The sequence below is a fragment of the Semicossyphus pulcher genome, unplaced genomic scaffold (genome assembly GCF_022749685.1).
Source record: "Semicossyphus pulcher isolate SPU_LCO1_2020_fin unplaced genomic scaffold, fSemPul1.0.p SCAF_15, whole genome shotgun sequence".
NCBI lineage: Eukaryota > Metazoa > Chordata > Actinopteri > Labriformes > Labridae > Semicossyphus > Semicossyphus pulcher.
The window spans coordinates 22,391,909-22,403,962 of record NW_027211659.1 but is presented as its reverse complement, the minus strand read 5'-3'; the positions used below and the strand labels follow the sequence as shown (position 1 = coordinate 22,403,962).

General features: G+C 41.2%; 1 protein-coding gene across 1 annotated transcript in view; it reads left to right on the top strand.

Moving 5' to 3' along the window:
- hdac4 (histone deacetylase 4) overlaps window positions 1-12,054 on the top strand; it is a 64,913-nt gene that overhangs the window by 23,319 nt on the left and 29,540 nt on the right. Inside the window, exons 10-13 of the mRNA XM_069663165.1 lie at window positions 300-513; window positions 1,712-1,929; window positions 9,194-9,466; window positions 11,425-11,608. Of these exons, the coding sequence (XP_069519266.1) occupies window positions 300-513; window positions 1,712-1,929; window positions 9,194-9,466; window positions 11,425-11,608 (889 nt within the window). The remainder of the gene's footprint in view (window positions 1-299; window positions 514-1,711; window positions 1,930-9,193; window positions 9,467-11,424; window positions 11,609-12,054) is intronic.

The following is a 12,054-nucleotide window of genomic DNA, read 5'->3' as shown; positions in this document are numbered from 1 at the left end:
TCCACTGCCTGGTAAGTTAACTACAGTGAGTAGTAAAAGGGTTCATGAAAATCAACAACCCAAGGCAGTCTATGCACAAAGCGATTTCCACTTATGAATAGAAAAATGATGAAAAAAAACCTCTTATCAATAATTTTGACATGTCTCTCTCTCCATCTGGTTCCCTTTCTCCATCTCCTTCCCATTCTGTCTCATTTGACCTTTCTTTGTCTCCATCCATCTGCCTCTCTATCTGTCTGCCTGCCTCCTTCCTTCTCCGTCCTCGTCTCTCAATCTCTCTCTGTCTCTCTCTCTTGAAGTTGGTATCAGGACACCAAGATGGCGAGAGTCGTCTGGCGTTGCCTGCGTTACAGCAGGGCATTCCTCTGACCGCTCCGTTCCTGCCCACTGCCCACCTGCCCCCCTACTTGGCATCTACAGTTTTGGACAGGGAGGGGGCTGGAGGGGGCACGGCTGGTCACAACCCCCTCCTTCAACACATGGCGCTGCTGGAGCAGGGCCACAATCCAATAGGTCAGTGTGTACTATAACATTTTTTTTCTTAACTTGTCAGCTGTCAGTTGCTGATGTATGAATTAATGCTTGTGGATGTGTGGATCGTTGAAGCAATTTCATGCCACATTAATATAGAGCACTCTGTGTTGCTATCAGCTACACTACGGGGAGTCCACTTTTCCTTAATTTGACTAATTTAATATATGCAGAGAAATTAATCCTTGTAAGATGACAGTATGTAAGTGATGTGTGATTTTATTGGCTTGTGTTTTGTCACGACTATAAAATGTCTGCAATGGGGGCGCTGATTTAGCTCAGTGGTTAGAGCAGGAACAGCATATACAGAGGCTACACTCTCAGACACAGTGGCCGCTGGTTCGATTTCCCTCCTTGGCCCTCTGTTGCATGTCATCCCCCACTCTCTTCTCCCAATATTTCCTGGATCTCTTCAGCTAAGGCAAAATGGCCCAAAAAATAGCATTAAAAATGTCTGCAATACTTTTTAAATCAGTGACAGGCAGAACAAGACTAATTTCTTCTGCCAGTTTAAAGTACCACAAGTGTGAATATTGTAATAAAGTAGATAGTAGTAGCTTTTTGTAAGATGCATAGCAATGCTCTGATGTAATTTTATCTTTGCTGCGCTTTCTAAATTATTTTTGTAAATTCTGTGACTCACCTTTGGTCATATTTGGTGTCTTAATAGCATTTCACTCAAGAGCATTTTTGCAGGGATTTCAGGACATCCAAGTCTACTAGGCATCACAGTCAGACATTGTTTTCTACATAGGGTACTTAAAGCTACAGTGAGGAACTTTTGGTTTGTGTTGATTTTTGCGCCCCCTGTGGACAAAGCCGTACCTCTTATCTCTATGCTGATTTTGTCCTGTACATGCTTAAGTGGTGTTTTTTTTACAACCAATCTCATCCTTTCATATCTATCACTCACTTTAAATTTTTGCCCTGGTAAATGTAAACAATGTAACCGCTTTGTCTGACACCTACCCCCCGCCAGCAGTTTCAGCCATTAAAAATAACTATATAGAAATAGTTAGTCTGGTTTGCTTTTGTAGGTCATGTAGAGTCATAAGAATTAATTTCAGTCTGTTTAATAACCAGCAAAAAACGCTTTACAAGAGCTTTAAACCAGTTTCTGGTTTATATAAGATCAACAACAAACAATATTGTTCTCCTGTGACTTGTACTTTTACCACAGTTGGTCTTGGTGGCCTCCCACTACCATCACCCGCTGTCTCCAAACTCGCGCGGGGCCACCGTCCCCTGGGAAGAACCCAGTCGGCCCCTCTGCCCCAGCAGCAGTGTGGACAGGCCCAGGCCCTGCAGCAGCTGGTGGTCCAGCAGCAGCACCAGCAGTTCCTGGAGAAACACAAGCAGCAGTTCCAACAACAGCAGCAGCAACACATCATCAACAAGGTAGCCCAATTTCTGTGTGTTTGTGTGTGTGTTGGTGCCACATGCCATATGTGTGTGTGTGTGTGTGTGTGTGTGTGTGTGTGTGTGTGTGTACATGTGTCAAGACTGGTATCAAAGGAAACATTTGCTGTGGCAGATCAGCTTAATATATCTATGCATAAAAGTCTGTTCAGTAGTCTGTGTGTGTGTGTGCGTGTGTGTGTGTCTGGTGTGTGTAGGAGTATCTGTCCATCTTCGTGACACTGATTTGGTTAATGTCTGTGAATCCTGTCTTTGCACCAAAAGCCGGATGAATCAGCCTGCAATCAGCAAGTCTTCTAGCAAGTCTTCCTTGTATGTGTTCCCTACTTCTCTCCGTCACCCTGGCAACTGTGCTCTAGCGGAAGCTGCCTCCATATATGGTCACGCAGGAAATGTGACTCACTGCATCGTTATAGGAGTGCGTGAAAGTGCGTGTGGATGTGCGTGTACAGGGTGATGAGGGGATTTGTAGCATTATAAGGTCATTGTAGAGAGAGATGGTTGTTTGTGTTCGGTCTGTGTGTGTGTGTGTGTGTGTGTGTGTGTGTGTGTGTGTGTGTGTGTGTGTGTGTGTGCGCTCAAATTCCTGTAGGATTAAGCTCCATTACGTTGCGTTGTTTGGCTGTTAGTGACTCCCTTTGACACTCCGGGCTGTTGTGACTTCAGCTAATTAAGTCAAGCTTAGGTGTAATACCACGTTATTTTCATGTAGCATTAATTTGTGTTAATGCTCTTTACAAGGCAACTCAAAGGGAGAATTAGGACTAATAAGTTGCATTATGTGTTTATAAATAGAAACTAAATTAGAACCATTATGGTTATTTAAATACAAAATAATAACAGCAATGTTGTAACATGACAGTTTTCATTTCCTTATGTTATAGAGTTATGAGTTATTTTTTAATAAAACAAATACCACCTTCACATTAAGACCACACTCAACGATTACCATTAAAGGGCCAGTTCGCCGATTTTCAAGCTCACTCCTATCATGCTATTATGGAGAGCTAATGCCATTATGGTAGGAAAAAAATGCAACTTCGCTCTGTGCCTTTGGAGGACGCTATCCGCTTCTCCAATGGGCCCTGGAAAACCTCCACCAGACTACGTAAAACGCGTCATCTGACGGAGGCCAGGGAGCTTGCTAAACTACACTTCCTCAATCTAGGACGCCTGCCTCCGATGTCATGTCTTGTTCAAAATCGTCAGGTTTGAAATGTAGACTGCAAACCCGAAGATTTTTTAGATGATCCACCGGTATAATCTTGATATATTTCAGATTCTGCACCGCTCTGAGCCATTGTCTGCAGCAATCATGTCCTTGACTGGAAAACGGTAGTATTTCACTCCAGCGTCTCTCGCTGGGCCGTTCCTTTCAGAGGGAGGGGTGCAATGCACGCTGGGTGTTGTAGGAATGGAGAATGGGCGAAACCACGAGCTGTTTGTACAACTTTCTCCACAGCTATGGCGCCAATTTCAAATATTATTGCTTCTATTGATGACAGAGAACACCAGCTTTGACTGACAGTGGCTTTTTCCAGGGGCCAATTTCTCCTTTAAGGAAAAAGTGTAAACAAAAAACACAACCTCTAATTATTGTGAGCATGTTCTTACCCTGTGCTTTAAATTTATATGGCATGTGTGAAACAGGATTCCTTATTTATTCGGTGTACCAACAAATCACATCCCACTCTGTGTGGATCCATGTTAATTAAGACATTTCGAGCAGGCATTCCTGTTGGATAACAGCCAATTTATACATCATTGCACAGCACAAATCTAGAGTAAGAAATGTAGAGATGTCAAATAATGTAATGTTGGCTTATGAAATACAACTTATGTTTGCTTGCTGCCTGATTTTTAATTTCTTTTTTTTTATCTTAAGTTAAAAAACCATCCAACAAAATCTGGGCACAGAGTGTAGCGAACAGACCGTGACAGCAAGGCCAGTATCACATGGGCAAAAGATGTGTTCACAGATAACAAGGGGCAATACTTTGGCCCTTTTCTCAAACAATTAGTGATTAAATATCAATTGGTTGAATCAAAGGTTAATAATATCTAAAAACACAAACCACATGAATCTTTGGCAGGATAAATACCCCTGTGAGCTCAGCAAATCTGTTTTAAAGCTGCACATGCTCCAAGTTTGTGTGTAATCAGTGATTAAATGAATAAGGAACAAGTATGAAAATATGAAGCTGCTGTTAAGATTATGTCCTGCTCTTTCCCCTAACTACGTCAGAACCTTATAAATTACAGTAATACATAAAGGTGCTTTGTGTAACTTCCTTGTTGTTAGTGACACAGTTGGCCGTTGAGTGAACTGCAGTCAACATTCCTGCACGCGCTGATGTTATCCCCTCAATGGTATTTTGCTACATTGGCTAACTGGCAAATCGTCTGTGATAGCAGACAAGCTAACATTGCTTGTTTGCTAATGGTACCTTGTTGCCATGTATTAGCTATTAGAAAACAATCATTAGTTATACACATTTGCTTTGTTTTGCTACATAATTTGTCATGTTAGCTGGCAAAGTTATTTGTCAAGCTAGATAACTGACATACACACTCGGATAGTATTTTGGTTGTCATAATGTTAGCGAGCTAGCTAAGGTTAGCCAACTAGCTCTAACGTCAATATACTGCATGAATCTGGCATCATGCTTCGTAACCAAATGGCAAATTACGCCAGCGAACCAGCAAATCATCCCAAGCATGTTGACTCTAGTTTTCCCCCTGTCGTCGGTCACATTCCTGTCTGGCCAGACCGTCTTCACTAGATAAAACGTTTTGTTTTGTATTCTTACGTGTACTTTGTGTTGGTGTTGTTGTGGGTGGCGTCATTTGTTGGCATTGTCTGTCTCCATTTCACACCTTGCGTTGTCTCGTGTTGCACACTGTTGACTGTAGGGGCGGAGAATGAGCTCTTGGCAGCGAGGCGGGCAAATGGAGGCATGGAGGAAGTTGGGGAAAGTCTCAGTTTTTCAGTTCCTCTACTATCCCTTCACACATTGGAAATATTAAATCTTACACAATGCACCTCTAAACACTAATAATCTATAAGCTCCTGTATTTAGGAGTCACTTTTGGAAACACTGTATCAATTAGGTTCTTTGCTTAATATAACTGTAGTTTATAGTGCAAGGGCTGGCTGGGATGGTGGCTCAGTCAGTGGGAAGCCCATTTGACTCTCATACATCAGATTTGAGCCAGTCCACCAGCTGAGGCTTCTCTGTGTACAGTTTGTGTGTTCCCCCTGTGTAAGCGTGGTTTCCTCTCACTGCTCTGGTTTCTTCCCAGAGTGCCTGTAGGTGTGAATACTGTATGTTTTTTTTGTACAGTACTTGTGTGAGCTCTGTGATAGACTGGCAGCTGTGCAGCATGTACACTATCTCCTGCCTAATTCTTTTCCTACTGCATTTAGGCACACTCGAAGATTTTACTTTAAAGCACCAGTTGAAGCCATTTTCCACACTGTTCCCTTTTTAATTAAAGGCAGCTAGTCTGCTTTCAACAAGCTGTAAATGTTTAATTAACTTCACTAAAAAGTAAAAGCTGTTTCTGTGAAGAGACAGAGAGGATGGTGCTCATGTCTGTAGAGTTTGAAAAGGTCAGTTAGCTTTGTGGAAACTGTCATTTTACGTATGAAGCCAATACTCCCTATTCCTATATATCACCGGGAATAAGTAAGGGACTCTAGGGACTTTAAGTAACAAGACAGTGCCTTGAGAGATACTGTCTGGATAAAATTTGGCAGTCTAGGCTTTTACATTCAGTGGCTTGTGAGTGTACTCCAAGCCTGTGATCTGTGATTAAACAAGAATAACCACTAGCAGTTGCCATAGTGGCACAGATGATGCATAGCTACAGACCTGATAAGATGTTCAGGAAAATGTGATCAGTGTGTACACACATGCCCTCAGACGGGGTCTGATCAGGCAAAATCAGTGGAACATATGTGTGTACATTTTAATACAATAGTAGAAAAGCATAAATCTTTAAATGAAGGGGGGCTTCAATGGGCAGTGCAAACATTTTTATATGTACTTTTTATTCTGTAGGAAAATATCTGTTTCTGACAACAATTAATGCTGTTGTGGTGTGCACTTACAGTAAAATGAACAGCTGCATAACAGGTTCTGACAGTGGCCTAAATGCAGCCATCTCAAAGACTTGTCACTTCTTTCTGCACTGGAGGTAAAATAAAACCCAATTTAGTTTTCTTAATGCTCCTCCTCGTCCAGGATGAGATTTGTTTTTACTTAAGAATGTACAGAACAAAATCAGCAAAGAGATAAGAGGCACGGCTTTGTCCACAGGGGGCGCCAAAATCAACACAACCGAAGGCTCCTCACAGTAGCTTTAAATGCATGGTCTGTCTTCTTATAAGATTGTACAGCTCCACAATCAGTGGAGTTGTATATGCAGTAGTCCTATTTCTTACTAAATGAATATACAGTACTTGCATATCCCCAGCTAGACATTGCTTTGCTTAGTTTTCCTCTTAACGGCCTCTCAAACGACATAACAAAATGGAAAATGTAGAAGGACCCCCAAGAAAAACAGCTGCATAATAAAGTCAAGTTCAGAAGAAAAAAAAACTCTTGAAGAACACTTTCTATTTAACAGAGGTACAGTAATCAAGATTGTAGTATGTCTCTGCAGAATAGTTCAAATACCAGCTTTAATTCTCTGGAGAAGGACCTTCATGACTGCACTTAGATGAAAAGCTTACAATATATTATGCACATACTCTAAAACTTAGTTCCCGTGAACATTATTACAAATTTGGTGAAATCTTTTGAGTCTTAGCTGTCTCATTTAATGTTACTTGTAAAAGAGATGTCTGATTTCAATAGGAAAAATCAGGTTGAAAAACGTTAAATAGAAATAACTTCAATTCAGTGTCACAAACTAGCCTAATGTACCAGTGGTATGTATGTTAGTTTGACTAATCACCCTGTTCACCGGAGAACATCCACCACTTTGTATAAAATGAATCACCCACAGCCTTTTATCCTTTCCTTATTCATATTTTCATATTTATAGTCTAGGCAGCACTGAGAAAGAGGCCCTCCCTGCCACCTCAAAATTTGCCTTTAACATTTGGAAATGTTGGCACAAAGAAAGGAATGAAAGAATCTTGAATCAGTTCCAACCGGAGCTGCCTACAATTAATTACCTGAGACAGCTAAAACTGTTGTACACTCACTGACATCATATTGTTCTGGATGTGTGTGAAAGTGACAGACAGATAATGACATAAGTCAACTAGTGTCAAGTGTTTATGTATACAACCACCCTCTCCACTCCACCTCCTGCTCTCTGTCTTCCAACTGATTCAACAGGCTTATGTATTATCCGTTCTCCCGCATGGTTCATGTCCCGGCAACTATTTCCTCTGTTAAAAAGGAGGGCTGGAAGGAGAAAAAAAAACACGAGAGAAAGAAGAGTGAGAGTCAATGCAGCAGGAGTGAACGAGTGTTTTGAGTTTGTTTGGAGAAGAGGGACTGGGATGAGGCAAGAGCCTGCTCTCTGACGTCAATGGACTGTTCCCTGGGCAATATGCCAGCCGAGTGTGTGTGTGTCTTTGTGTGTGTTTCTCTGTGTGTGTATGTGTTCCGTGCACAAACAGTGGTCCACTCCAATCATGACCTACACATCAAGGTTGAGGTCTTTGACGACAGGGACAGGGACAGCTGCCACAACAAGATTCCCACAATCGCCCCTCTACAATTCTTCCTCTCTTTCTCCCTCAGGTCCTCTGTTTAGTGTTCTGCTCTCGTTCAGGCCCAGACTTGGTAAAGTTAACTACCTTTGTGTGCATTTACGACTTTAGATTCTTTGAAAAGTTCTTACATAGATAAATAACCAAGGTCATTGTACAGGTCCAGTTTATCTCCATGTGTACAAAAGGTACAAGTGGGTGGCTCATGTTAGCTTTTGTTTGGTTAAACTTTCAATCTTTTACATCCTTCTTTGTACTGAACCGGTCAGTCAGCTATTTTTGGAATGGTTTTATTAGATTTGATGTTCTACTTGATTTTAACAAGACTTCTGTCCCCTCTTTTATCAAGTTAAAGCTGAAGTTTCCTTTTTGTCCTTAAGCGATTCTGGTTTCTTTTTTGAAGTTTTCTGAAAAGTCTATATGACGAATACTTTAAACACAAACAATCGTCTTTCCTTAACTTAAAGTGATGATCTCAAAGATCTCAGTGTCATTCTATTTAGCGGCACCTTATGGTGATAAACGGCAATTGCGGGAGCACACTTCTCAGATAACCAGATGTTATCTGTTTGTAACTCTTGATTTTCCTCGCTGACGGTCGCTTTCCTTTTTAGACTGTTTGCCTTCATCTGAGCGTCAAATTTGTTTCTCTTTCTTTGGATTTTCACTTATTTTTGAAGTTGTATCTGTAGTCATCCATCTTTTCTTTGTTTGTTCAGCCATAGTAGATTACTGTTTACTCGCAACACTTGCAGAGACTTGAAAAAAAAACGCTTTACACACGTGAGTTTGTTACCTTAGCTCCGCCTACCCTCTCTGGCAGACCAACCACTGCTAGGTGATGGAAAACGCGTCACTAACTGGGAGCCGCTTGTGATTTTTTTTTTTTGCGAATGTCACACCAGACACCCAGCCTGTAATACTGCGAATGCTTTCATCAGTGGGCCATAGGCTCCATCACCATTGTGTTATCTCATTCGGCGATAGATAGTGACTTAACAGACAGTTATTTAAATGAAAATCTTCGAGATTATATCTTTAACTTAAGTAGTGTTGTTGCCCAAATCTACCTAAACTGCAACTCTGTCACATGGTTAAACATGTACTTGGTTTGATTTAGGCACCAAACTACTCGGTTATGTTTCAGAAATGATGGTAAGGATTAAGATATTAAGTCAACTTTGACAGTTTGGTTCCTATTGGACACAAATAGCTTTTTTAAAGTCCTGTATTTGACCTGTGGCTTTCATGGCCCAATACAGCACAGTAGAGCAGGGACAGGCGGCATTGTATTGGTTTAAAAGAAGTACACTGGCCAAAGTTATTCGTAAAGGTTGTTGTGGCTATATGTGGCCTGACTGTAATACCTGCAGACAATACTTAGGGCTGAAAAAACACTATATCTTTAATTTTTAATTACAGTTGATCCTTCAGTGGCCTAATTTAAGCGTGCATGACTCAGTGGAAATAAGTGGAAATCATCTCCGCTGAACTTCTCTTTCCTTCCCCTAGATCATGTCCAAGCCCAGTGATCAAGTCTCAGCTGCAAGCTCCAGCGCCACAGGACCAGCCCGGCAGCACCAGAGTCACCCAGAGGAGACGGAAGAAGAACTCAGGGAGCACCAGGGGCTCTCCACCTCATCCTCGTCGTCCTCTTCTACATCTGTACCAGAGACGGGGCCTCTGCGAGGGCTGGTCATCAAGCAGGAGCCTCCAGACCCCCAAGAGCATGATGACAGGGAGCAGAGGGAGAGACAGGCTGAGCAGGACTTCCTGTTCCGACAGGTAATGAAGTGGGGTTGGCAGAAGGTGAATGACAGGTGAAGTTGGGAATAAAAAGATGGTGGGGAACAATCATGCACAGATAGAAGATGAAGGTGAGAACAGAATGAGGATATGAGAAAAAAACGAGTGGATAAAAGAAATTGGAGACTGACTGGGCATGAAATTACAGTCAGTAAAAATGCCGAATCCACAAGTTCAATCTTCTTTTCAAAAGTAAAGAGTGAAAATACAAAGAAGGAAGATGAAACTGATACGCTTGCAAATCTGATTTTTGCAGACTTCTGAAGTTCCCCCTTTTTCTGATGCCCTCATCTATATGCATTTACCTTGAAAGTGACTATAACTAGACACTATGTAAGCATATTTTTAATGGTAACCAGAATGTTCTGGTGAATCTGCTTTAAAGATAAAGGATGAGAAGTATCTGACAGCAGCGACAGATGGAGCTGTTAGAGACGGACTGAAACACTACACTCTCCATTCGATCTGCCTTTCTTCCTCGCTGTCTGTCCTGCCCACTCTGCAGCATAATTTAAGCTGTATTTACATTTTTTTCCCCAAGTCACGCAAAAGATGTTTTACACGCACAACACATGTTCTTCTAAAGCAGAGTAGTGTGTTTTCTATGAATGGCTCAGGGCATGTGTACCTCCTCCACACTACTACCTAGCACGACTCCATATGGACCATCACATCCTCCTGCTTTTAAAATACTTACTGTACACCCACACAGAACTCTCTGTTGCACACACATTCTCCAGTTTTGCATAACTCATCCATGAACACATAAAACATACATTTTGTGTCTGCATATTGCTCACACTGTTTTTGTGGCCACACACACACACACACACACACACACACACACACACCCGCACACAGTCAGGACACCGTGTCCTCATCTGTCGAGCCCATCCCTGCTGTCCGCTCAGCCAAATTCAATCAGGCACTCCTCTCACTGTCGCCATGGCGCCCATAGTGTAAGCAGACACGCCCATCGGAATTGAACAACAGGATTGCTCTGTGAGACTCCTCTGAGTGGCACAATCACCCAAATATTTATGTCTCATACAAACAGATAATTGGGTAAAGTTCAAAGCGCTTATAAAAGACACTTTCCTATTTTTTAATTAATAATAAGTACATGTTCATAAAATGTATTTCTTTTTTTGAATATAATTTTATGGATTAATATTTGTCAGGTGTTTTAGGTTGCTTCCTTTAAATTCAAAAGAAATAAGTAATCATGAATTCAAGCAGAGAATAAAGTGGTATCATACTAATAGCATCCATTATCCTTGTCAAAAGACAACTTTAAGAATAGTATTTTCAACCAAAGACTCAAAAAACAGATATTTTTAGACATCTAGGTTAATAAAATCTCATTGGAATATTTGAAAGATCTCCTTTCACTACCATATTTACTGTAACAGGAACAGGATTCAATCTGATTGACCTTTCATAAGTGACCCACAGAGGTCTGACTTCGATTACTAAGCTGTTATAAAGTAGCAGGATACATATTATATTTATACTCCGTATTTTATTCAATATAAAGAAAAACAATAGAGAACTTCTATTGAGGAAACTTATTAATTTCCTTGATTTATCGGATTTTTAACTCGCCAGACCAGATAAAAACAGACCTGTAAAAAGGTTTCAAAATTAAAATTCCACAAAATACTATATTTAATACTATAAAGTATTATTATTATTATTATTATTATTATTATTATTGTATTTTCCTTTTAAAAACAGTCATGTGAACACATAAAGCTGCTGAATGCCTGTGTAACATAATATCAACTCAAAAGAATGCTGCATACAGTATATTGTGTATCATGGCAGCTTAGTATTTGCAGGGGTCTAGTGCCATCTTCTGGCAGCAGAATGCAACTGCAGTCCAGCAACTGTACTATATACTACATGTCTTCGTGCTTGTGTGTGTTTTTGAGCAGCAGGCTCTGCTGTTAGAGCAGCAGCGGATCCACCAGTTGAGGAACTACCAAGCCTCGATGGAAGCAGCCGGGTTATCAGTCAGCTTTGCGGGACATCGCCCCCTCTCCAGGGCTCAGTCATCTCCAGCCTCCGCCTCCTTCCCCCTTGTACAGGAGCCGCCTGCCAAGCCTCGGTTTACCACAGGTCTGCAGAGAAATAATGATAAGATGGGTCTTTTACATACACACTGCGCATAACTATGAAAATTGTGCTTTTTATTGGTGTTTGCACTGCTCTCACACAGAGATCTGTCATAAAGTCGACTGGTAAACAGCAATCTACACACACTTTCATCCTGCTGATTGCAGGTTAGAGGAAACCATTTCCTGGAACTGCACAGCATGATGAGCCAGCACACAGTGGTTGTGTATATGCACAGGACTGTTGCTAGGTATTTGGTTTCCCATGACGATATAAACCACTACAAGTGTAATTTATTGCACATAATCAACTCATTTCTATGGAAGCTCTCAACATGACATTTAGTTTATAATAAGACAGGTGCACTCGATAATCACACCATGAGGCTTACAGTGGGATTACAGGATTCTTGTTTTGACAAGTGTTCATTGCCTTTTCGGCAAAGATAT